This window comes from Esox lucius, chromosome 15, assembly GCF_011004845.1.
Source record: "Esox lucius isolate fEsoLuc1 chromosome 15, fEsoLuc1.pri, whole genome shotgun sequence".
Lineage (NCBI taxonomy): Eukaryota > Metazoa > Chordata > Actinopteri > Esociformes > Esocidae > Esox > Esox lucius.
This window is the reverse complement of record NC_047583.1, coordinates 18,002,829-18,030,450: the sequence shown is the minus strand read 5'-3', so window position 1 is coordinate 18,030,450 and position 27,622 is coordinate 18,002,829. Positions and strand designations below refer to the sequence as shown.

Genomic DNA, 27,622 nt, shown 5'->3' with positions numbered 1-27,622 from the left:
GGAGAGCCATTGTCTGTGGCCACCACCTGCAAAACCATTCCTTGTTGTCACCTCAGGTGCACCTGTTGTCACTTTCATTTGAACCAAAACAGATGACATTAATTCACAATTGCTTATGCTTCCTAACTGGACAGATTGATATCCCTGAAGTTTAATTGATTTGGTGTTATACTTGATTACGTGTTCCCTTAATGTTTTCAGCAGTGTACAAATGTAATAGACACAGTAGACATATGCGGGATTTACGGCGCTGCTTGTGACGACCCCGGACCATTTGATTGTGTAGTCAACGGTCTCACACGGACGGAACTAAAAGTGAAGACCAACACTTCCTGTTGTTTGTAGCAACGTGGGGAATACTTTTTTTTACCGGTGGTCAAAACGCACACCTATTGCTATGAGTAGAAAATATATTTGATAGCCTCTACAATGCAGACATCCAGTGTTAATGATGTGAAGATTTATAATTTAAGCCACGGAAAATCTCTTCCAGAGGTAAGAAAGACAAGCTTGCCTTAGTAAGTACTGTACAGTACTGTTGATAAAGGCAAGCTATGTAGCTAACTTACTTGTTAGATTTTGAAAGCTAACGTTGTCTAGCTTGGGGAAAGTGCAGTTAGCTCCTTCTAACGTTCTACTTTTGATATCTAATATGTACATATTCAATTGCGTTGTCAATTCGTTGTTTAATGCGCTACTCTAGACTTAAGTTGGCCCGTGTAGTTCATTTGGTAGGGCATGACACATAGCTGAAACAACGCTGGGGTTGTGGGTTCCCTGAATAACAGCGTGTGCTAAATGGCATGCTAAACATCTAGGTTTGGTCTCCACTATGGAAACTCATCAATGATCAGATATTTACCTATTGACATCCTTATTTGGTATCCTAGTCATAGGCTGGGGGTAAATACTTAAAGGTAGCCGGGGTCAGCAAAAACAAGTTCCCACGTTTTCAACAAGGCATGTATATAATATATATCGACTCTAAATGTAATGTGTCCCTCGGTAACAACAAAGTTGATAAATATCTATTTTCCTCTAAGTAGTCCATCTACAATAAATTCAAATGATTCATTTCCAGACCATGGTGGCAGCACTAAGCCTGTTCTGTAGGAACTTGTACTCTTTGGACTACCAGGGGAAAAACAAGTGTCTTAATAACGAGGGATGCAGTAAATTCACCAGCTGCACCACAAAGTCAATAGAGATTATATACATGCCTTGTTTGACAGGATGCTTTTTTTTGCATGGCTCAGCTACCTTAGAGTAGGTTTATGTTCAGCTAGTCATCTAGTTATCCTAAAATAGTGCCTTCAAGCATGAATGGTTACTGTATATTAACTGCTGTGACATTGGGTATGTGCAAAGTTAGAATTGTCATACTAACCAGAGTACATGATAAAACACATTTCAATATTTGTTTCCAAGTGGCTGTCAGATCGGAAGAAAAGAGCACTGCAAAAGAATGATCTTGGTGAGTATTCCAGTATTATTTATAATGGCTACGGTATGGGCAGTTAGATTGCCAGGTTAGCGATAAGACTTTATTTGCTCCTCTCAGGCTTCACCTCCCTAATTTTCTTTCAGACATCCAACGCAGGATCGAACTCATCCAGGATTTTGAGATGCCCACCGTGTGCACCTCCATTAAAGTGTCAAGGGATGGGCAGTTCATTCTAGCGGCTGGTGAGGATTTGTCTTGCTGTCACTGTCATTTTAAATGAGCCATTTAGTATATCGGTAGTGCAGACAGTACTCGTAAAATTTGTGATTGCTTTTTTGCTTTCTTCTAACATCCTTTCAGGCACATACAAACCCAGGATCCGATGCTATGACACGTATCAGTTATCCTTAAAGTTTGAACGGTGTCTGGATTCAGATGGTATGTGGTAGACCTCTCATTTTATTTTTTCAAGTTAATTTAATACAGTTGGGCTCATAGGTTTGCGTACCCTGGCACAAATTGTGACATTTTGGCATTGATTTTGAAAATATGACTGATCATGGATAGTGATCAGTTTTAGGATAGTGTCCAATGAAGCCATTTATTATCACAGATGTTTAGCTCCTTTTTAAATCATAATGATAACAGAAATCACCCAAATACACATGAATGTTTGGCCTTGTTCCAGACACACAAGGAGACACGCAGGTAGAAATGGCAGTTAAAGGTGAATTTCCTACACCTGTGGCTTTTTAAATTTTAATTAGTGTCTGTATATAAATAGGCAATGAGTTTGTTAGCTCTCACGTGGATGCACTGAGCAGGCTAGATACTGAGCCATGGGGATCAGATAAGAACTGTCAAAAGACCAGCGTAACAAGGTAATGGAACTTTATAAAGATGGAAAAGGATATAAAAAGATACCCAAAGCCTTGCAAATGCCAGTCAGAACTGTTCAATCACTTATTAAGAAGTTGAAAATTTGGGAATCTCTTGATACCAAGCCAAGGTCAGGTAGACCAAGAAAGATTTCAGCCGAAACTGCCAGATGAATACAAAGAAAAACCCACAAGTCACCTCAGGACACCCAAATAGAGCTTTCATGTTTAAAGCGCTGTGTTTGGAGAGGTGTCAACAAGGCCTAAAGTGAACAGAATACCATCCCCACTGTGAGTCATTGTTGTTTTGGGGTGTGTGTGAGCTCTAAAGGGACAGGGAATCTTGTGAAAATTGTTGGCAAGATGAATGCAGCATCTTGCCATCACGCTCTTGGACTTTCCAGCATGAAAATGAACGTAAGCACAAGGCCAAGTTGACCCTCCAATGGTTACAGCAGAAAAAAGGGAAGGTTCTGGAGTGGTCATCAGTCACCTGACCTTAATATCATTGAGCCACACTGGGGATATCTCAAACCTGTGGCTCATGCAAGTTGACCAAAGACTTTGCCTGGAGGCATTTTGCCAAGAGACAACTATTACAAATGACTGCACGGTTGTCACTGATAATACACAGTATTAAGGACTAAGGGTATGCAGATTTTTGAAAAGGGGTCAGTTTATTTATGATTGTGCCATTCTGTTATTACCTACAGTTGAATGTAAATCCCATAATAAATAAAATACATGTGTTTTGCCTGCTCACTCATGTTTTCTTTACAAATGGTGCATATATTACCAATTCTTCAAGGGTATGCAAACGTTTGAGCACAACTGTACATGCTTCCCTGGTCATCTGTAACTCTGGTGTCTTCCTCCCTGGTGTTGTTTTGAAGTATGTGGCTTCCTTTTGAAGTGTATCCAGCTATTTCAGGGATGGTACCTGTTCATCTTGGGCCCAGTAATGACAGCTTACAGGCCTGAAACCAACTACTTGGCTGAACTTAATATATAAGTACAGTACAGCCGGACAAACATTTTCACACAAACACAGAATTCCATGTTCCAACTGTTGCTCACCATATGTCTGCTGTCAAGGGACAGGACTGGTGAGAAAAAGAGTTTGCGTTGTCATGGAAATGTGCTGAAATGTATTTTTCTCTGTTCTATACATTTGTGCAGATACGAGCGAGCAAACACAAGATTAATAGAACAATATTGTCAAAAGGATGCAATGTATCGTCGACACAATATTCCAACATGTAACTGACTTGAGTCCAAACACCAGTCACAAATTGAGACTTATAATAGCACCATGTGAAACGCCAGTCTCAACGTCAACAGTGAAGAGGCAACTCCGAGATGCTGGCCATGATGTTTTGTGGGTACTTTTTAATGATGCTGCCAGTTGAGGACCTGTGAGACATCTGTTTCTCAAGCTAGACGCTCTAATGTATTTGTCCTCTGGCTCCGTTGTGCCCCGTGGTCTCCCACTCTTTCTATTCTGGTTAGAGCCAGGTTGCACTGTTCTGTGACAGGAGTAGGACACATCATTGCACGAGATCTTCAGTTTCTTGGCAGTTTCTCACATGTAATAGCCTTCATTTGCTAGAACAAGAATAGACTGACAACTTTCAGAAGTTCTTTGTTTCTGGCCATTTTGAGCCTGTAATCGAACCCACAATCGCTGATGTTTCAGATACTTGGCTAGTCTAAAGTATGCCGGTTCTATTGCCTCTTTAATTAGCACAGTAGTTTTCAGCTGTGCTAACGTGATAGCAAAATTTTTTTTAACAATCACAGCCTTTAAAAATTATGTACTTGGATTAACAAACACAACGTGTCTTTGGAACACAGGACTGATGGTTGCTGATAATGGGCCTCTGTATGCCTATGTAGATATTCCATAAAAAATCAGCCATTTCCAGCTGTATATCCAGCTAGAATAGTCCTTTACAATATTAACAATGTCTACTCTGTATTTCTGATCAATTTGATGTTTTAAATAGTTTTGATTATTTTAATGGACAATAAATGTTTTTCTTTCAAAAATGAGGACATTTCTTAGTGACCCCACTTTTGAATGGTAGTGTATACATTTTTAAAGCTATTTCTGAAATCGTTTTCCCTCTCACAGTTGTGGCTTTTGACATTCTGTCTGATGACTACTCAAAGGTAAGACGCCCTTACCTTCCTTGGTTGTTTTTAACTAATGGATTTAGATATTTTTTTACGGATGTGTGTGAACTGATTTTGTGTGTCTGTGTGTAGCTGGTGTTTCTTCACTGTAACCGGTATGTGGAGTTCCACTCACAGCATGGGCACTACTACAAGACGCGCATTCCCAAGTTTGGTAGAGACTTTGCCTACCACTACCCCTCCTGTGACCTTTACTTTGTTGGTGCAAGGTAAGGGTTAAAAGCCTCACTGTTGCGGACCATTTAATGACTATGTTTACATGAACACTAATGATTTCTAAATACAAATGCTCAAAAAGTGTCAAACAAAAACTGTCAATAAGGTTATCAATAATGTCAATACTGTGTGAATGTAACCATACTCACTGTCTTGATTCCCTATTTGTGTTGACATTTTGTTACTGTTGATGCCACAGTAAAACTGAATTTTCCTCTCAGCTCAGAGATATTCCGACTCAATCTGGAGCAAGGCAGGTTCCTCAACTCACTTCAAACCGATGCCGTGTAAGTATACTGTAAATCCCCAATGCTTTACTTGTGAGAGCAGATGTACATACAGTTTGTTAATCAATTAACTAAAGTTAAAGTTAGTCAAATGTGTGATGGTAAAATCCACAGTGCCATGTGAAAACAAATTGGAATGAGAATCAGTGTTTTTTAATTTAACACATTTTGCTATCATTACTTGATATTCCTTTGTTTTATGACTTTGACTTAAATTGCAGCTCATTTTGAGTTTCATTCAGAGTACACTAAGTTTTTAGAGTACAGTTTACATTATTTCCAGATTGCAGTGAGTATGTTGTGTGATCATATCTATTTCTGCCTAGGGAGCACAATGTATGTGACATCAACCCTGTCCATCATCTGTTGGCCTCAGGAACAGCTGAGGTAATTTGAACTTATGTGCCTGTACAGGGATTGAACATAACCTGAACCCTACTTTCCAACATTTGGTGAGTGTGTGCGCACGCCCGTGTGTCTAACCATAACTTCTGTGTTGTTGGTGGCTAGGGGAAAGTTGAATGCTGGGACCCTCGTGTACGAAGTCGGGTGGGGATGTTGGATTGTGCCCTGAGCAGTGTTACAGAGGGAACCGAGTAAGTGCAAAAGTCCCATGCTTCAGGGTTTACACACAGCTTAACTCCCGTGATTCCCATTCTCCCATCCTAGTGTATTTATTTTGATGTGGGAGAATTGGCCTTGACGCAGTTGATTATGGCCTTTTTGTTTATTAAGTTGATGTAAGCCCTAAGTGCTGATACTTTCTTTTGGGTTTTCAGGCTATTTTGTTGGATGCAATATGAATGTCTTGTGTGCAAGGATTTAATTGTGACTCCACTGTTCTGTGTAAATAAATTACATCAGATGAAAAATGAAGAAAAAATGTAGAACAGATGGAACATCACCTTTTTATGTTTTTAACTTCTTAAATGGCTGATAATTATGTTTTGGCTATCGGTATTCTGCAGACAGTTTTAAGATTGATCATTGTATTTCTACCAAAGGGTGGAATGAGTTGTTTGTTTCATTTCAAAACTGAACAGTATATCCCACTTGTCAAAGTGAATTTCCGATAAATTAATCAGTTTTAGGAGATCACCAGATTGGTTAGTTGATACTCCAAGAGAGATTCTAAACTAAGTCAAATCTACATTTTAATTTTCCGATATGCAAATGCAATTACTAATGATCCGGAGGATTCTTTTCTTAGAGTGGAGGGCTTGCCGTCAGTCAGCGCACTCAAGTTTAATGGCTCTCTCACTATGGCCGTAGGAACCAGCACTGGGCAGGTATGAACTTTTACCATGGAGTTATATAATAGATAAGGAATCTGACATAGTGCCTAAATAATCCCATCCTTTAAGCTTCTCCACCGATAATCTGTCTGTTTGCTAATGTAGACCCTCCTCTACGACCTGCGCTCCAGCCGTCCCCTGCTGGTAAAGGACCATTTCTATGGCCTGCCTATTAAGTCTGTGAACTTCCAGGACAGCCTAGACTTGGTTCTGACTGCAGACTCCAAGATCATCAAGATCTGGAACAAAGACTCGGTAAAAAACATACATTCAGATTCATTTTGACAGATTGGAAGTATGACAACTTTTATTGCTCAGATGTCCCAGTGGAACAACTTTCCAGAAATGTCTGACATATCAAATTCACTATTTATTCCTGAGAATCTATGTAGGAAGTGTACATAAATAAATGTTTGACTCATTTCTGTTATGTAGATTAAGGCGTTATTGACAGAATAGATTAATGCTGTTCAGTCCATGATTAACATAATTCAGACTGGTATATAATTTGTTGCCTCCAGTCATATCTCCAGGTTATCTCAATACTGCCGTTGTTTTTTGCCAATACAATCAAACTCACAAGTACAGTGATCAAAAACCTTAATGTGGCTGGTAGGCTACCTTGTGATTGAAAATCAAAACTAGGAAATCAATTCATATAGATAGCTAGCTATTATGTATCAAGCTAAAATCTCAGCCAAGCTAGTTGGAGGGCGGATGTCATGCCATTGGATAAGTGAGTAGACAATAGGTGGACAGAGAAACTAACACTGTGCTAGTACAGACATTGTAGTCATAGTTTTGGTCTGTTTCACCCCAGGGGAAAGTCTTCTCCTCCATTGAGCCTGAGGCCAACATCAACGACATGTGTATCTACCCCGGATCTGGTGAGAATTACCTTTCAGCCGCTCACTGTACACATTACTTCTGTACCAAGTTTTATTCATTTTTACTAATCTTTATTTACCATTATGCTCAACTACCACTAGATGGTGCCAACTGACCTTAGTAACAAATCCTACACACTTATGCACCAGGCAGTGTTCATTTTGGCTGCTTTATGTCATTTTAGCTGTTTTTGGTTTTATTGTTCTACTATAACTATGGACAACAGGTCCACTGTTGTTGGACAATGTTGTTTGATTTTGCAAATGATGGAAGTAAGAGATGGCTGTAATATTTTTTTCATAAAGAAAATGTTATTAATTTCTTTCTAAGAAATAATGCACATTTAGGCTATGTCTTAAGTCCTTACATCATGTGCAGAATAAAACATGTAATTAGGTCTGTTGTCTGTTGCATACTTTTAGTATATTGCTAAAAACTCTAAGAATGACTAAAATAGGTGACGAAATTAACTCTGGCACCAGGGATCAACTACTGTATGAGAGCTTGGATTGTGCTTTTGAAATGAGACTATATCCACTGACAGCTTTTCTACCTGTAATCATATATTATTCTATAACAGTTTTTAGTGAGAACTTGAGTTAAACTGTTTAATAGGTTCATTAAAGATATAATCACTGTTATTTGACATAGTCAGACAATCCCAGGAACCGTTTGAAATAAATGATTTGTAGACAAAGGAGGATTTCTGGTGGTATGGTTATATCATGGTAACCTGCATTTTCAAATGTAAAAACGCACTAAGACTATTGGATTGTTTTGTCTCTGTCTTGTCTACTGCCTGCATACCTGCTACTGTCACCCTATGCTTATGTGGGCTGTGTTTCTGCATATACATGCAGTTAGGATTGTAACACTGCTAGGCAAGGGTCGGGGCGCCCCTGTTCACATATCCTTAGTTTTTACTTTGGCTAACTTAATGTGTTAAATGAAAATAAATTGAGTTTCTCCTAACTTCAGGTATGCTCTTCACTGCCAATGAAGCCCCCAAGATGAATACATTCTACATCCCTGTGAGTTCTACCATCCCCACACTCCCTTAAGCTCAGTTGATAGTTTGGGTTGCCCTTAGTATTGTATGCCCTAGTGTCACACGTGTTGTTTAGAAGATAAATATCACAATGAAATGGCTTTACTTTTGGTTTGAATTGAAAACAAACAGATCAGGGCATTATAGAGAAGGCACGAAATGATGTTTTCCCTTTAAAGGCGTTTGGTGTGGTATTTTTGGCGTCTTTCTAGTCCCCCCATATAACACAGATATAATATTTTCTGTGAAACTGTAAATATATTATTAATTATTGTATTGATTAATTGCTTCAAATTCAGTGCTTTGATTATTTCATATTGAACTTTTGTTACTGTAAACGGTCAACTGACTGAAATGGTTCGGCAGAAAGCCTGGAGTTTAATACACTTGGACAGTTACTGGGTTGAATCCATGATCTGTCATAGTTTCAACAGATTAGGTTCCGGTGGGTTGGCTGGGGTTTGTTACTACGCTGGTAGATGACAACATCCTTCTTGACCATTGCCACTTTTGTGTGACAGGTCCTAGTCCTCTTTGAGTTAGGAAATGTATGCAGTGAATGTGTTAAAAGGGCAACATTGTGAAATATGTTAACCAACACATTCTGGTGTTTCTCAGATAAACACTTCAAAACAGTTACTTTCTACATGTTGTTCAATTTAACAATCTGAATTTGCTGTACAGGTCTCTAGTTACCCACAGTTTCCTGGTCAGTCTGGTAGGTGGTCTGTATGTCAAGCTAACAGCAGTGCAAATCAATATGCACAGCAATGAAAGGAAACTTCTAAATAGCCAAGGAAACACTTTTGGTTTGTTTTAAGTGAAATCCATTGAAAGGGAAGCCTTTTAAATGGATTTACGAGAAGTTGCAACAGTTCAATATGTTAAAAGAACAACTATTAAATATGGATGGCCTCACGAGTTAGACCATATTACCTATTTTGGCTGTCGTTTGTAGCTCTTTGTCTGAAATACGTGAGAAGTCTGGGACTGTTTATTTAATATATTCCCCTAGACACTCTGAGTACAGTGAGAGCAATACTACCAAAATACCAGTAAGGTGGAGCTATCAACCACCAGACCGTCAAGTATTTAGACTCTGGAGGGTAGGGACTAGAGGCTGTTTCTGGGCAGGGTATGAGTGTTATGGTAGCTCATTGTCACTCAGTCATTGACTCAAATTTGAAATCAAGTCACATGCTTGCCTCCTCTCTCCTGGGGAGTGTCTCAGTTGCATTGCTTTGAGTCAATCTTTCCACTCTCACCTTATCCAATGCATTTTGAAGAGAAAGTGTGCCATTAAGATCCTCACCTTTTTTCTTCCATTTATCACCTCCACCTGAAAGCACATTGGGGTAGAGGAGTGAAGGTTCACTATCTCAAGTGGAGATGGACTTCAAAAGGGGGGGGGGGGGGGGTTTATGAGTAAACAAGAACAGGAGAGCACATTGGAGATAAAATACTGCCAAAATTTTGTATTCACAGCATACAACTCAAATGTGAGCCTTGATTCGTAAATACACAGCATGCAATCCACACATGTAAACCGTGATCCCTAAATACACAGCAGCAAATCCTTGATTGTAAACCTTGATTCATATATACACAGCGTTAAACTCCCATGCGTAGTTGGAAACGTTAAAAAAATGCACAAATGTAAGTCACTGTCCACAAACAAACACTATCTGACTCATATTTCTAAAATAGCTTTGTATAAATGCAACCAGTTTTGTCAGGCAACATGTTCGTGTTTGAATTGTCGAGTTGGCTTTTCTGGAGCAAGTTGTGTGCGTGGATTGGTTTACATTTGTACACAGAATTTTGGCCGTTAGTTCCAGGTTCAGGTCACAGGTCAACGATACACAAATGTGGGTGAGACCACTAGTTGACACTGTATTATTGTAGTATAACCCCCTTTTCCCCTTTTGCATAAAAAGTAAATATGAACAGAATGCAATGTGCAAATCATTTTAACCCTATATTCAATAGAAAAGAATAAAAAGACTACATAAATGCTGAAACTGAAAACAAAATTACATCTTGAAAAATATATGCCCACTTTGAATTTGATGCCAGGAACATGTTTAAGGGTGGGGCAATATAAGACTGAAAAACTAAACCTGGTGGAATATCTCATAACACATTAGGTCAATTGGCAACAGGTCAGTAACATGATTGGGTATTTAAAAATAGATCCATCCTCTCTGTAATCATCAGAAGTGAGCATGTGGAGGGGTTCACCATTCTGTGAAAGACAGTGTGAGCAAATAGTGCAACAATTTAAGAATAATGTCTCTTAACGTAAAATTTCAAAGGGTTTGAGGATCTCATCTACGGTACATAATGTCATTAAAAGATTTGGAGAAATAGTGGAAATCACTGCATGGGCTCAGGAACACTTCCGAAAACCATTGTCTATGAAGACAGTACATCACTGCATCCACAAATGCAAGTTAAATCTCTCACATGCAAAGAAGAAACCATATGTAAACAAGATCCAAAACTGCTGCCACCTTCTCTGGGCCTGAGCTCATTTAAGATGGACTGAAGCGGAGAAGAAAGCCGTCCTGTTGTCTGACAAATTCTTTTTATGAACTATGGATGCCGTGTCCTCTGCACTAAAGAGGAGAGGGACCATTTGGCTTGTTATCTGCGCACAGTTAAAAAGCCAGCATCTGTGATGGTATGGGGGTGCTTTAGTGCACATGGCATTGGTGACTTGCACATCTGCGAAGGCACCGTTAATGCTGAACAATATATAATAGATTTTGGAGCAACATATGCGGTTATCCAGAATATGATGCCAGCAATGTGTTTTTCAGGGAAGGCCTTGCTTATTCCAGCAAGACAATGCCAAACTACATTCTGCATGTATTAAAACAGCATGGCTCCTTAGTAAAAGAGTCTGGGTGCTAAATGGGCCTGCCTGCAGTCCAGTCCTGTCACCCATGGAAAGCATGTGGCACATTATGAAACAAAAAATACGTCAAAGGAGACCCCAAACTGTTGAGCTGCTGAAATCTTGTATCAAGCAAGAATGGGAATAGATCTCACTTTCAATAGAAAGCAATTGGTCTCCTCAGTTATCAAATGCTTACAGAGTATTGTTAAAAGAAGAGGTTATGCAATACAGAGGTAAACAGGCACCTGTCCCAACTTGTTGCTGGCATCAAATAAAACATTTTATAAAATGTTTAAATTTCTACATTTGACATGTTGTCTTTGTCCTAAGGATGTTGTGATATACCGGTATTCACGATAACCGTGATATTTAAAAAATGAAATATTGATATAATGTGGCTTTGAAATGAACTCATTAGCCCCACACTAGAACTCCCGGGAGAGACCTGTAGTCTATTCACCTGGAGAAAATGTCATATTTATCCAAACTCCTCTCAGTTTTTCTACAGCTTATTCATTTCACCTATGGACAAATGATGCACATGACTAAACTACAAGTCTGGACCTATACACTGGCAAAAAAATATATAATTTGGAAATGGGGTTGTTTGTCATTGTACCATGTCGTTGTAGCATGTCAGTCCTGTACTCAAGTCTTGATTTTAAAGTGACTCCAGACTTGGTGACTCAGACTCCTTTTCAAACATTTGTAGATAGAGCTTGAACCCCCATTTGTGAATAGAGCATGTACCCCCCTTTGTGAATTGAGCTTGAACCCCCATTTGCTCTGATATTATGTTAAGGAGAATTAATATTAGCCACACCAGATGCTCAGAGATGTTCTGTTCAGCAGTGGGAAATTTGCATTTCATCTGCCACACAGCCTTCATCAGCTGGTGAGCTGCGCTTTGGTGTGGGCAGAATGTCAGGCAGGCTCCACTTTAACTCTTATAACCCACCAGCTTTCTTGTATGCCTGGTTAAGAAAAACAAGGTGCTTTACAAAATGAAAATAATTTACTTTAATGTCCTCCATTATTAAGTTTAATTATAGGCTACAACAAACGTCTTTTTGCCTCACCCCATAGAAAAGCAAGCTGTCTTTGATTTAGTTGTCTTGCTCAACACTTGCATTTTACCCCCCGTGAAGTCTCTCTATTTTTTACAGTGAAAAATATATGACCCTTTAATACTACCATTTTTTGTTTTTGTTTTGTTATGCATTGATGTGACACATTTTATATTAATTAACCACATTACACAGGCAGTACTTATAGTAGGTTATAGTTTGCAGACATGATTGTTAAACCATTAGTTTAGGTGGTACATTGTCGTCTCATGCAAAAACCTAAGGCCAGGGTGTATTCATTCTGTCAACTATAATGTTTTATTTGGCGGAGTGAATACATCCCTGGCAATTTACTGATGCCAGTAACCTATATTCAGTGAACTACAAAAGAATTGGACAGTGGCAATTCTATCTCTTTGGATTTGAAATTATACAATGCCGTGCAGACTTTAAGCTTTCATTTGAGTTTAAAACAATTTCATCAATCAATTATCATCCATATCTAATTAATAATTTAGAAATTACAGCATATTTATGCATAGGCCTCCTATTTTAGGGTGCCAAAATGATTTGGGCAGATGAACATTTTGTACAATAATATATTGATGTTAGGCCTTACAATGCATTTTTTGACAACTTGGGTTAATGTGTCTTGCTGTTGGGAGTCAGCATTTTCAACACTATGTTGGTTGTCACAAGCATAGCCATAGTATAGCCATTAACGTGTGTGCATGCATGTTGGCATATGGGAAATTTACCACTTTGAGACGTTAAAAGCTATTTAGTTTTATATAAGCAAGACATAATGGTTTTGTATTCTTCAGAATCTATTTGCTACTGTTGTCAGCAATTACTTAATCAGTGACGACAAGTGAGCCAAGAACAGCACCATCACAATATATGACAGATGAGTTGTAATGTCAGTTTGATTTTCTCCACACTTTCTCCTTGCTATCATTCTTGTACATATTTTAGTTTCATCTGGCCATAATGAATGTTTCTTTCCAAAGGCTGTTTTTACTTTTAAGGGGGGGGGGGGGGGGGGGGGGTTGAACTTTTTTCACACACCTTTCAGTTCGGCTGGTGAAGTAATCTGAAATGGTAGTGGCTGACTCATCTAAGGTGTGTTCCTTATTCTTTGTTCTTCCACTAGTGGTCTTCCTTAGTCTACCAGGTTGTTGACCATGTTTTGGCTGATTTATTCTGACCTAATGATGAGCAGCTTGACATTCATTGACACTTGTTTGGACCTCTTGTTGTCAGTCTCCAACAACAGACAACCAAGTGCAAAGCCTAGAATCAAGGCACGCTTAGCTCTCTGGTGTGTGCACTAACCCTGCAAATAAACACACCTGCATATTATTATTTTATTTTTACATTTTTATTTTATTTTTTAACAAAATCAGGTTTCACATATAAAAGTGTCCTTGTTGGGTTATGAATAATCTTGTGTATACCCAGTTTCTCTAAGCTGAACAAATACTTGTGTACACTTCAAAGTTGTGTGTGTGTGTTAGGTCTTACTGAAATCATCGGGACCGAATGTCCCAATGAGTATAGTATAACCAGAAGAAAAAATATTTGACTCATTGGACCTTTTGTTGGTCCCCGTGAGGCAAAAGTAAATTTCCGGTTTATGTTTAAGGTCAAACTTCCAATAGATTTTATAGTTAGAATTGGTTAAGGTTAGGCATTACATCTAGGTAAAGTTTAGGCATAAATGTTACTTTATTGAGGTTAAGGTTAGGTTTAGGGTTAAGATTAGGGCAGGGTAGCACGCAATTTCTATTTTCTGGTCCCCATGAGGGTAGCTGTACAAACGTGTGTGTGTGTGTGTGTGTACACTGTAAAGTGATCTCTGTTTAGAAAGATGATGTGATAACCCTGACACACTTAGTTTCTAAGTACTGTCCCATGTATCAACTACTGATTAGATCACTGTGGTGGTAAACTACAACGAGGCATTAACCCACGTGTTTGGTCCTACATAGAGCAAACACTGAAACTTTGCGTTCATCTGTTAACAGCAAACACATTATTTACAATTTTGAAGATTCTGAAATACTTGGGCAGAAAATGAAGGCAGATGTCAAACATTCACACATCAGTGCTCAAACTGCCCTGAATAAATAGCTAATATTTTCACCCAGGTATGCTATGAACATCAATGGCAACCTCAAATATAACACAAAGTTGTCAGCTTGTTAGATTTACTCATCTAATAAATCATTCATGGATTTGTGGCAGGATCATGATTCCATTTCAAGAGAGCTTGTTTCTTTCTGAGTTTTTATCTCTGGTAGTTTTCAGATGCCTTCCTAGTTGTCTACAGTAGAGCAGGACAAAGTTTTGAAGTGAATATTTGCCAATGGCTCCTGAATGATTACACTGAGGAAGGGAACATTCCGGAGACTTTGAACCCTGAATTGATAGAACACGTAATTTTGGGTTGAACCCACTGGCATTCATTTGTCGCACGGCCATTGGGGAATGCAATCAAATAAGACTCTTCCGGTTTTTGTTGACTCATCCTCCAGGCCCTGAGACCCTTTCTTTCCCTGAAAAAATCTTAGTAATATTGGAATACTTTTTACTTTCAACATTTGAGTCATTTAGCCGATGTTATTTACATTTTCATACTGATTTTGTTCAGTAGAGAATTTGAATCCTTTTTCTTCATTCTTTGTCTCCTCCACATTCATTTTCTACTTTCTCACATTTTCTACCTTCTAGTCGCTGGGGCCTGCTCCTCGCTGGTGCTCGTTCCTGGACAACCTTACAGAGGAGCTGGAGGAGAGCCCTGAGAATACCATTTATGATGACTACAAGTTTGTCACCCGCAAGGACTTGGAAAACCTGGGTGAGAGGCGGGTGGATATGGTGCTACTGTCATCATTTCTTTCAGATATCTTTGATGTGTTCCTTTAAGAAATACAAGTGGTTATTGCATAAATCGTACCAGGTATGGGCTTGTGTATGAAATGAAGTTGTTTTTGGCCTAAAGTTCCAGAGGAATCCTCCTAGGCTGTCAGCACTAAACTTGTCATTGAGTGGTGGCCATTTAGATTTTAGGCAGGTTGGGGCCAAACCGGCTAGGCTTACAAGTTATGCCTAAACATGAACGGTAGGGGAAACACTGGCGGAATGGAAAGCGGATTGAAGAGATGGATGAGGGGCTAGAGATGAAGGGGCTGGGGACAGAAGGGTTGAAAGAACAGAGGAATGCTTAGGTCAGCACTAAAGAGATCAAGTGACAAGGAGGGGAAAGGCGGTTGGTTGGGGAAGGATAAAAGGGGAGAGAGAGGGATGGGGAGGTAGAGGGAGAGAGAGGGGTGGGGAGGTAGACAGGGAGTAGTGGAGTGGAGTTGAAAGGGAAGGGAGGGGTAGAGTAGATCAGGGAGAGACCGAGAAGAAACCGAGGGGGAAGGGGAGTTCAGTTCAGTGCAGCTGTGAAATGTGTCCCTCTTATGTAACAGACAGGCACCCGGGCGGATAGTGAGATTTCTGGGGAGGGGGGGGTCCAACTGGTTACCACACACACAGTCGTTGCATGACACCACTCCCACACATTCCTGAACAAACGCGATCTTACAGGGAACTAAGCAGAGACTGAAAAGGCTAAGCGCTAACTATAATTCATTCAGAGTTGAGAAAATGGTGGTTGGAGAATCTTAACTCTCTAAAAAAATCTCTTAACAAATAGCTTTTTGTACAAAGTAACATTACCATTACATGTAAAGTTACAAGTATAGTGCTATTGAAATTCAACACACCCATTTTCCTCATTGTATTTATACATTTGTATCTATGAAATTGTTTCTCTACACTACTTACTACTCTTTCCATGTAGCTTTCTTTTCCAGTTAATATCAAATGATGATAAATATGTGGATCTTTTACTTCACTTCACAGAGGTAACACTTGTTGGAAGCATATTTAGAAGCCAATAATAGTGAATAATTTTCTTCTAACTTTGCTTAACCTATTATCAGTTGTTAACAGAATTGCTCAAGCTCAACATTGGGAATCAATGAGCGATTTCAACCATGTTTTCCTTCAAGACTATTTAAATCAGGATGGTTAGGCATATGTTCCTTAGTGTAAAATATAAATTGTTTTGATCCGTGATATTTTAAGGTCAGTCAGTTTGGGATCATTTGAAATCATAATCATACTTTTGGACCTCACTGTATAACCAGACATGTTAATCTATGTTACTTACTATTACTTATTCAACAGGTTTGTCCCACTTGGTGGGATCTGCTCTCCTGCGTGCCTACATGCATGGCTTCTTCATGGACATCAGACTGTACCACAAGGTAGGTTGTATGTCCAAATATGTTTTTCCTTTTTGTGGTGCAATCTGCATTTTACTTATTGATTATATTATATAGGTGTTTTATTGTAATTTATAGAACTTTGTGTCTGTTTTCTGTGACTCTCCCAGGTTAAGACCATGGCCAATCCATTTGCGTATGAGGACTACCGCAAAGACAAGATTCGCCAGAAGATCGAAGACTCCAGGGCCCAGAGAGTACAAATCAAGGTGTGATATACAGAACTCTGACAGCTTGGAAAGTTAATTAATTCAGACACACAAGAATATGGTGTAATTGAGCACAATTTCATTATTACAGTTAATAGTCTTGATGAAGGATAGAACAAAATATTTCTCACCATCTCAGGGACAGGGTTGGGTAGGTTACTTTTTAAATGTAATCCGTTACAGTTTCCACATTTGTTTCATGTCCACATTTGTAATCAGTAACATAACTTTTTGATTACTCAAACTCAGTAACATAATCGGATTACTTTGCAATACTTTTAGATTACTTTCAAATTAAGAGGTGTTTAGGAAAAGCGTTTGCAATCGTGAGCACCCGCACACATACGTTTTACTAAAGTGAACGTAACATGGGATTATTAGGGCTGCCATTGATGGATTTTCACAACGTAAATGAAATAAGTAAACTGTGACTATACACCTGCACTCTTAGCTTAAAATGAAAGTCATCAGCAGCCAATGCTAACCAATGAACGCAATTGTCTGAGATGCAAAGCAGGCAGAATCACATGGCCTACCTGTATGGACCAAGTTAAGTTGGCTAAATCAAATACAATCATCCTTTGGCAGAGTGCTTCCCAACACACCTTTTCTCCTCAAATATCCGTGATATATTCCACAATGTTTTATTTTGAAGGCAGCATCGTTTTACAGCTATCTAACAAATATTTGCCTAATCTTCTAAACAATTCCTGTCTGAGTTGTTCAGTTCCATTCTTCCTGGCATTGTTTGGTGCATTTGACAAATAAACCTTGAAACCTGGGGGGGGGGGTTTGCATTGTTCTCAAAAAGATGCGTTGGTAGGTGATAACTAAATCACATTTTATATGGGTCGGCTAATATTATACTCTGTTTTTACCAGCCCCCTGACCAACTAAAATTAAACTAGCGCTTCATCGGTCATTAGTCTGCGCGCCCATCATTCCTCGCATGATGATCACACACAAGTGAGGCGTGCAATTGTTATTATCATTCAAAACATTTGAAAACAATATCAAGTACAAAACATGTTGTGATTATTTCTCGCACCTAATCTTTTTCAATTGAAGTAATGCAAAAGTAATCATACATTTTTGCAAAAGTATTTGTAAGTTATGGATTTTTTGTAATTCGTTATATATAACAGATTACTTACTCCCCAACTCTGCTCAGGGATATATATCTATGTAACCCCCCGGTTGCTATGCAGATCACGTTACTTATAGTATATACTGAATGTTGATTTGTGTTAATGAATGTTCTGTATTGCTGAGACAGAAGCTGCCCAAGGTGAACAAGGAGCTGGCTCTCAAACTGATGGTGGAGGGAGATGACGAGGCAGAACTGTGTACCAGGAAGAAGAAGGGCAAGGTTGGAGAGACACACACTGAGTTTACTTACTACTGTCTGAGTCTAAAATTAAAAACTGCCAAATGCAGATAGATGTTGGTATTAAAGTCAAGTATGAATATATGCAGGTTAGTAGCTGTACTACAAATCCTTTATTCAATTATGCAGGGCAGCGGCAATAGATGTCGGCATTGTAGTCTGCCATTAAATGAAGGGATGAAACACTCATTTTTAGAAGCCCTGCAAAAGGTTATTTCTGCTTAAGAAATGTCTTCATTACTTATTTCTACTTTAAAAATGTTTCTTGGCTAAGTACATTGTTTGGGTGACTTGGTCGTTTTTCAATGTTAATTTGAGTAGTGACACATTACTACACTACTAGTCAGATTCTCCACCAGTGATTAGCACAGGGTTGAGATTCTCTACCAGTGATTAGCACAGGGTTGAGATTCTCCACCAGTGATTAGCACAGGGTTGAGATTCTCCACCAGTGATTAGCACAGGGTTGAGATTCTCCACCAGTGATTAGCACAGGGTTGAGATTCTCCACCAGTGATTAGCACAGGGTTGAGATTCTCCACCAGTGATTAGCACAGGGTTGAGATTCTCCACCAGTGATTAGCACAGGGTTGAGATTCTCCACCAGTGATTAGCACAGGGTTGAGATTCTCTACCAGTGATTAGCACAGGGTTGAGATTCTCCACCAGTGATTAGCACAGGGTTGAGATTCTCTACCAGTGATTAGCACAGGGTTGAGATTCTCCACCAGTGATTAGCACAGGGTTGAGATTCTCCACCAGTGATTAGCACAGGGTTGAGATTCTCCACCAGTGATTAGCACAGGGTTGAGATTCTCTACCAGTGATTAGCACAGGGTTGAGATTCTCTACCAGTGATTAGCACAGGGTTGAGATTCTCTACCAGTGATTAGCACAGGGTTGAGATTCTCTACCAGTGATTAGCACAGGGTTGAGATTATCTACCAGTGATTAGCACAGGGTTGAGATTCTCTACCAGTGATTAGCACAGGGTTGAGATTCTCTACCAGTGATTTGGCTGGTGGACCAAAGTCATTTTGAGGCCCTCACTACTGGTCTGCAATAAATGTACACTTCTCAAATCTGTAGGCTGGGTTGATGTCTTTTTATTTCTAAAGTAATTTGGCATTTGAAATCAAGTATGCTTATCTAGAAAATGTGTCACTTGCCAAAACTGTTAATCAAATCTTCTACTAATTCTCTCTACACTAGGCTCTACCCAGCATCCTTAGCGACGAGCGTTTCCAGGTGATGTTTGAGAACCCAGACTACCAGGTAGAGGAGCAGAGTGAGGAGTTCCGGCTGCTTAACCCCATTGTGTCCAAAGTGGGCCAGAAGAGGAGGAAGAAGCTACAGCTTCTAGCCAAACAGGCCACTGATGGTGAAAAGGTAAGGGGATAAATAGCTACATTTAAATTAAATGAAGCTGTTTAATGGTAGGATTAAACTAACATGCAACTTGGCTTTAAAAGTAAAACCTTTCCCCATTCTAATTCTACATTGTTACCCCCCCAACCTCTTCCTTTCTGCAAATGGAGGTGGACCATGAAGAGGATGAGACAGAGGGGCGTGGCAGCTCAGATGAGAGTTCTGATGATGATAAGAGCTGGGTGGATGAAGTCCGGGAGCAGAGGCGCCTCATATATGAGGAGGGGAGGGACCGCAGGCGGCAGGAGAGGAAGCAGCAGGACCGTAACACCACTCTGCTGGATGAGGACTCTGCCCAGAACCAAACCCAGGGTCGGAAACCGGGTCAGCAGCCCCGCTTCTTCCAGATCAAGGCTGGTGAAGAGTTCCGCAGCTTCGGGGACGTGGCACACAAGCAGAAGTTGCAGAAGTGAGTTGAGGTCATCCTTCAGGAAAAGTCTGATTACACCATTTAGTCTTAAGAACATTTTGCACACACCAAAACAAGCGTTGCACATTTTCATGTTTTTACTATACATTTTTACAAATAGTCACATGGTATATAATAGAACATAAAGTACTTTTTTTTTGCCGGTACAATAATTAGCACAGAAACATGAGTCTGTGTGACTGCGAGCTCCCTGGAAAAGGCATATATGTGGCCTGACCTGTGGCTGTCTCATCCATCACTGTATTGACAGGTGGACACATGCTGCAAGCAGCAGTAAAAATTAGAACATGGGCCAAATATAGGCATGGTCCAAATATAAGCAAGGAAGGTTGACCTATGAATTACCACTGCAATTATTTGACAACCTTTTTGGTAAGCTATTTCTGGCTAATTTGATTCTCAGCTAAAAGTTGGCGGGACAAAGTAATGAACGTATCAGCCCAATTTATCAGCCCTGCATTACATACAGTGGATCTTGAAAAAAGTGGAAAATTGGACCCCACAATGTTAGAGAAGTGTGTCTGTCTGTGCGCGTGTCTCTGTCTGTCTGTGCGCGTGTCTCTGTCTGTCTGTGCGCGTGTCTCTGTCTGTCTGTGCGCGTGTCTGTCTCTGTCTGTCTGTGCGCCTGTCTGTCTCTGTCTGTCTGTGCGCCTGTCTGTCTCTGTCTGTCTGTGCGTCTGTCTGTCTCTGTCTGTCTGTGCGTCTGTCTCTGTCTGTCTGTGCGTCTGTCTGTCTCTGTCTGTCTGTGCGTCTGTCTGTCTCTGTCTGTCTGAGCGTCTGTCTGTGTCTCTGTCTGTCTCTGTCTGTCTCTGTCTGTCTCTGTGTCTCTGTGTCTCTGTGTCTCTGTGTCTCTGTGTCTCTCTGTCTCTGTGTCTCTGTGTCTCTCTGTCTCTCTGTCTCTCTGTCTCTCTGTCTCTCTGTCTGTGTGTCTGTGTCTCTCTGTCTGTGTCTCTCTGTGTCTGTGTCTCTCTGTGTCTGTGTCTCTCTGTGTCTGTGTGTCTGTGTGTCTCTGTGTCTCTGTGTCTCTCTGTCTCTCTGTCTCTCTGTCTGTGTGTCTCTGTCTCTCTGTCTGTGTGTCTCTGTCTCTCTATCTGTGTGTCTCTGTCTCTCTATCTGTGTGTCTCTGTCTCTGTCTGTCTGTCTCTGTCTGTCTGTGTGTGTGTGGCTGTTGATTGACCTGTGTGTGAGTTCCATGCTGATATGTTATGCATGGATCTACTGACAGAGCATCACTGGAGGAGCGTCTGAAGCTGGAGGAGCGGTCCGGGACAGTAAATGTGGCTGACACAGCTGTTGGCAGCAAACAGTTCACTTTCACCCTAAAAAAGGTGAGTCATGATGCTATTACATAATAAGTAGGCCATAAGTCAGTTAAAGTGTGCACCTTCTTGACTGTCAATTTTTTTTGTCACCAAGGTTGTGAAAGTTATCTAGGGAATATGTCTGCAGATAAATGGGCTGCCGTGTTAATGATAGTTTCTAAAATATGTAATTATATAGTATGGAGAAGCAACACCCAAACGTCTGCATGAAAGGTTTCCCAATGGCAGTCTGCACTGTCAAGTCGTGCCAACGATACACTGTAGGATATTTACCGTAATGTCTAGACATTAACGGCTACTGTTTGTGTGTATTTGATGTTATACTGTAAAGTGGGAAAAGGGTTTTCTGGGCTCGTTTGGCAGCCCAGAGTGTTTCACCCAATGGAGATGGTGTCAATTAGGTGAGTTACAAAAAGAGGTGGAGGTTTCATTTCAGTCATGCTGGCTAGTACTAACCTGCAGTGCCAGTTGTAGGTTTAACCTTTTTCAAATAATATGAAGTGATATGTCACACCTGTTGTATAGTTGTTTGTGTAGCCCCACCTGTTAGCAATGCACTTTTCATTTAAACAGTTTTTAAATGTTTTTGAAAAAAATCAAAGCATTTAGAAATATTAAGTGACAAATGCAAATTAATTCAGACAAACAAATCGGGCAAAGAAAAGGCACCTCAGGTTCACTGATGATTTTTGTGTGTTTAGTGGAATAAGGTGTGTTTTCAGGAGTCAAAATGGGTTTTGGGGAATTTAGGGAGCCCTTTTATCATGGTGGCAGCGTTGGGTGGGAATATACCAAAGACTTACCTACACACCAGCTTGATCTATACTTTAATATAAGTAAAGCATTGCAGTGTGTCCCTTACTTTTTCCCCAAACAGTGGGGGTGGTTGCGGGCCGACATGCAGCGACACAAAAGTCTTGATCCATCCTCCCTGTAAACCAGTCTCTCTTGCTTGTCAACTTTATTTTCTTAACGTCATTCTCTAATAATAACCTAAGTACTCACTCTCAATTGTGAGGCAATATGAATTCCATGTACAGTACAGTGTGTTGCATTGGGGGATAAAGAGGAGGTCGAAAATTCACTTTTGCTTGATGTAGCGCACCGTGCCTCATGATTTCACATTACATTTGTAACTTATTTTGAAGGCAAATTCGGAAGTCTTATTGATGCTGCCAAATGTATATAACATTTCACCTCATACATTTTGAATGCAAAATACGAATACCGGAGTTCATATTGTTGCTGTAGAATCTCTAATGTTTCCAGCATGACTCTAATCTATTGTAACCGATTATCGAGTTGTGACAGTTGGTTAGCAAGCTTGCCTTTCTTACCTTTGATTGTTGCTTTGATGATGGCTACCTTCTTCATATCAATGTGACAACCACTCACGGATAGTTCAATACAAACGTGCGTGTGCACAGACACAGCCAGTTACAGTTCTTTGACCTCACTCGCTAGCTTGATACTCTGAACGTCAGGTGCAGGACGTTGTTGCTCTGCTCTGATGCTGGTGCGACTATAAACTGCACGCAATGGTAAAGTGCACTCAGCATGGGAAAAATATTGTATTTCATAAAAATATTCAGTTTTTCTATGGCGGTGTGTCACAAATTTGGTAGAACAGAAAACCTGTAGGCTAGGCCCTAGGTTAAAGCATGGGAAATGGGTCCAGTGGTTCCCCACCTTTTTCAGTTACTTTACCACCAGATAGATTTAGCCTTGTACCCATGATGTACACCAACATGTGCCCACAAGCCTTTCAGCAAGCCTGTGATCTTCTGGGTCTTCTCAAGTCCTAGTACCCCTGGTTGGAAAATGCTGGGCTAGTCTAAATAACTAGTGTTCCAGTGTCACCTGCCCAATGGTGAAGATATGCATAGTCCATTGGCATGCAAAACTATCTCTCTCAATAATTACATGTTGTCAGCCAATATAGGAAATATATTTGTGTAACCCTTACCAAACATAAGATCATATCAATTAACCTAATTCATTTATTTAGTATTCTAGCTAGTCTACGATATTTGTGGGCTTAGTAAATGAAAGATTTCTTAGTAATCTAAATAATTCAGTATTTGAGTAGGCATTTTGTTGCAAATCACTTAAAGGTGCTCTTGTCGGCTGCACTGCCGCACACAATATAATAATCTCAGCATCCAGACAGTGCACCACTATGACCACACAATATTATAATCTCAGCATCCAGACAGTGCACCACTATGACCACACAATATAATAATCTCAGCATCCAGACAGTGCACCACTATGACCACACAATATAATAATCTCAGCATCCAGACAGTGCACCACTATGACCACACAATATAATAATCTCAGCATCCAGACAGTGCACCACTATGACCACACAATATAATAATCTCAGCATCCAGACAGTGCACCACTATGACCACACAATATAATAATCTCAGCATCCAGACAGTGCACCACTATGACCACACAATATAATAATCTCAGCATCCAGACAGTGCACCACTATGACCACACACACTGATTATGTAAAGAGACATCCCCTGTTGGTTAACAACTTATTTCTCATGCACCAGAGTACACAGTACAACAAGATAACATTGGACTGCTAGTCTTTCATTTTCCCACAGCCTCTTGCGCTCTCTCATTTCTGCCTGCACATTAGGTCTCCACAAATGAATGCGATCTGTAGCAGCCACTTTGTGAAAGTAGAGAGTGTGTGCAGAGGGTTATAGGTTAGAGTGGCCAGTTTTACCTAAAATGTTAAACTGCTGGCCAGCGGTGGTATGGGAGCTAAGCTCCGCTAAGTTTGGTTTTGATCAGGATTTCAGTTCCCTCTGCATCCTGCCCAATTTAACCTCTGTATATAATGAAGCTGAAGTTAATGTGTATTGCTGTTTACTGATTTTGACGGATGCCGTTTCATATTTTCTGGCTATATTTTAGCCAGGTAATACATAACCTAATACCAAGTTTACATGACATGTGAGTTGTTACACCACAATAACATCTAATGCGGGTAATTCAATTAAAATGAAATTATCATTTACTTTTGTGTTCAGTGCAGAAATATATGCCTTTTTAGATGCGGTTTGGTATTCAAAAAATGCAATGTGCTAGAAACCATTTACAATGCACCTTATAAGTGCTTGCAAACTGCTTAAATTTTACTGTACAAATGAACCCTGTATAAATAAAAGTACTCAGTCTGTGTTCCATGGCTTTGCTTGGGGTATAAAAATGTGGTGAAAACCATTTTGTATCTGTTACCGTCGGGGAACGTAAATGACTCACATTTGAAAATTCACGTGGCTGTTGATTTTTTTTAAATCAGAGTGGGTACAAAAAAAGTGTCCCGAAAAAAAAAATCAGGTGGTAGAAATGTTTCATACGTTTACTTGTGAATACAGCAGCCAAGTGCTACCAGAAGGCAAACAAATGCTAAACCCTCAGTCAGTGCTCGTCAGCGCTTCAAAATGTTTACATTAGTCAGTTTCTGTGTTTTCCTGAACATGCAAAAAATAATTACAAGCATGAGGATTTAATTCCATTTGCTACTGTAAAGTGTGTAATGTTACTTTCGGTAGACAACCAATGTCACAGAAAATGCCATGACCATTTGTTTGACTGCTATTTTGTATTTGTCTGTCACACAAAAAGGTTTGTCACAGAACTTTTGTATTTTGCATCAGCTCGTTTAAAAAAAAAATGCTTCAGTTACAAAAAAAAAAAAATCAATAACATTGGTTTTTACTGTGGGACACTGATGCTGCAAAGCTTGGTGGGCCCAAGGCTTCCTTATGTGCTGAGAGACTGAGTTTTTCTGCTGGCTTAATCCCAAATACTATGGTGTGAGCTGTTAAAATTACTGTCGTCATTGATTACAAGTTGTCTAACGGGAAAGCTTTAGAGAAATGTTAAACAGGACACTGCTTTGTTATGCTCTAGCTGAAAATATGTATGTCTTTCTCACTCTTTCCTTCTCTCCCTCTCCTTCCTCAATGATGTTCCTCAGTCTGAGCAGCAACAGCGGCAGCAGCAGGCAGAGCGTGATCACCACGAGGAGAGGAAGAAGCTGAGGCGCTCCGCAGGACACCTGTCTAGCGAGAGAGGCAGGGGTAGAGGTAGAGGTGGGTTTAGAGGCAGGGGCGGTAGTAGAGGCAGGGGGCACTCCTGAGACCTTTTGGGGTACCACTAAGATTAAGTAGACCGAAGTCAACTTATTTGAAGCCTTATTTGTAAGAAAGTGACCCTTTGTTACTGTCTGATGCAAACGTGACCTGACCGATTGTGACCTGTCCAGTAACACCGATGTGAAAGTCACTTGGTGAAGCTGTTATGGAAGAATACAGTGTGTATTATCAGTGAGGTGAGAAATGTATGATTGTGTTGTGTATGCAGTTTATACATGTCCATGAGAAGCTCTGGACCTTCACCTTGTTCTTTTTAGCTTCACAATCCTCACTGTCTTGTAGTGCATATGAAACCTATTTTATTATGCAATGTCCCTGAATCATAAACTGTTTTTATAACATGAATGTTTCCCCTGGTCTATTTTATGTTCTTTTAGTGGCCTCATGATCTTTAGTTATAACTGCATTAATATACTGGAAGTCATGTGAAGCAGCTATACAAAAATGCAGTTAGGTCCGCAAATAATTAGATAGTGACACGTTTTATTTTGGCTGTTCACCAAGATATATTAAGGTTACAGTTAAATAATGAATATGGGCTATAAAGTGCAGTCTCTCAGCTTTAACTTGAGGGTATTCACATCCAACGTGGAGGAAGGGTTTAGGAATTACAGCTCTTTATTATGTAGCCCCCTCTTTTTCAAGGGAACCAAAGGTAATTGGACAATTGACTCAAACGCTGTTTATTGGACAGTTGTGGCCTGTTCCTTTATTTCTTCATCAATTAAGCAGCGAAAAGCAGGTAAAAAATTCCATCAGATCGATCGCAGAAACATTAGGATTGCCCAAATCAACAGTTTGGTACGTTCTGAGAAGAAAATGCACTATTGAGCTCTCCATCACAAAAATGCCTGGACGTCAATGGAAGACAACCATGGTGGATGATCGTAAGATCCTTTCCATGGTAAAGAAAAACCCCTTCACAACATCCAGCCAAGTGAAGAACACTCTCCAGGAGGTAGGCATATCATTATCCAAGTCTACCATAAAGAGAAGACTTCACAAGAGCAAATGCAGAGGGTTCACCACAAGGTGCAAAGCATTCAAAAGCTTCAAGAATAGAAAGGCCAGATTAGGCTTTGCCAAAAGAACATCTATAAAAGCCCAGCCCAGTTCTGGAACAGCATTCTTTAGCCAGATGAAACGAAGATCAACCTGTACCAGAATGATGGGAAGAAAAAGTATGGGGAAGGCTTGGAACGGCTCATGATATAAAACATACCACATCATCTGTAAAACACGGTGGAGGCAGTGGATGGCATGCAATGGCACTGGGTTTTATTGATGATGTGACAGAAGACGGAAGCAGCTGGATGAATTCTGAAGTGTATTAGGATAATTTGTCTGCTCAGATTCAGCCTAATTCAGCAAAGTTGATTGGACGGCGCTTCACTTTACAGATGGACAATGACCCAAAACATACTGCGAATGCAACCCAGGGGTTTTTTATGGCAAAGAAGTGGAATACTCTGCAATGGCCGAGTCAATCACCTGATCTCATCCCGATCGAGCATGCGTTTCACTTGCTGAAGACCAAAGCAGAAAGACCCACGAACAAACAACAACTGATGACTGCTGCAATAAAGGCAAAGCGTCACAAAAGAGGAAACACAGCGTTTGTGATGTCCATGCATTCCAGACTTCAAGCAGTCATTGCCTGCAAGTATTAAAAATGAACATTTTATTTATGATTGTGTTAATTTGTCCAAATACATTTGAACCCCTGAAATAAAGGGACTACATATGAAAATTGTTGCAATTCCTAAAGGTTTCATACAATATTGAATTAAAGTTGAAAGTCTGCATTATCATCTTTCAAGCTTCAGATATATTTAACTTTCTTTGGGATTGTTTACATTACGAGAGAGAATAAAACAATAAATGATTTGCATAATCATTTCCATGGCGGTTGAATTTACACAGGCATGTTTGAGACGTACTATGTAGGATTGTGGCCATTAATCACGTGAAAATCTAGCAAAATATGCGTTTATTCTACACAGAAACCTGATACAGTTCCAATAGAATTGTCTTCACACTTGCAAAACCCCGGGGGGGCTCTATTGAAAATGTGGTGCACGTTACATCGGAAGGTGGCGTC

General features: G+C 40.0%; 1 protein-coding gene across 1 annotated transcript; it reads left to right on the top strand.

Annotated features, from left to right (window-relative positions):
• Positions 1-304: 304 nt before the first annotated feature.
• Positions 305-25,866, top strand: nol10 (nucleolar protein 10). The gene is made up of 21 exons (XM_010892372.4): positions 305-495; positions 1,429-1,474; positions 1,588-1,686; positions 1,805-1,882; positions 4,457-4,494; positions 4,591-4,727; positions 4,956-5,021; positions 5,348-5,408; positions 5,532-5,617; positions 6,232-6,310; positions 6,422-6,571; positions 7,137-7,203; positions 8,183-8,235; positions 14,955-15,081; positions 16,461-16,540; positions 16,669-16,767; positions 18,044-18,136; positions 19,367-19,543; positions 19,693-19,991; positions 21,238-21,340; positions 25,344-25,866. Exons 1-21 carry the CDS (start codon positions 430-432, stop codon positions 25,503-25,505), a joined length of 2,166 nt encoding a protein of 721 aa, XP_010890674.1. The 5' UTR covers positions 305-429; the 3' UTR covers positions 25,506-25,866.
• The last annotated feature ends 1,756 nt before the right edge of the window (positions 25,867-27,622 follow it).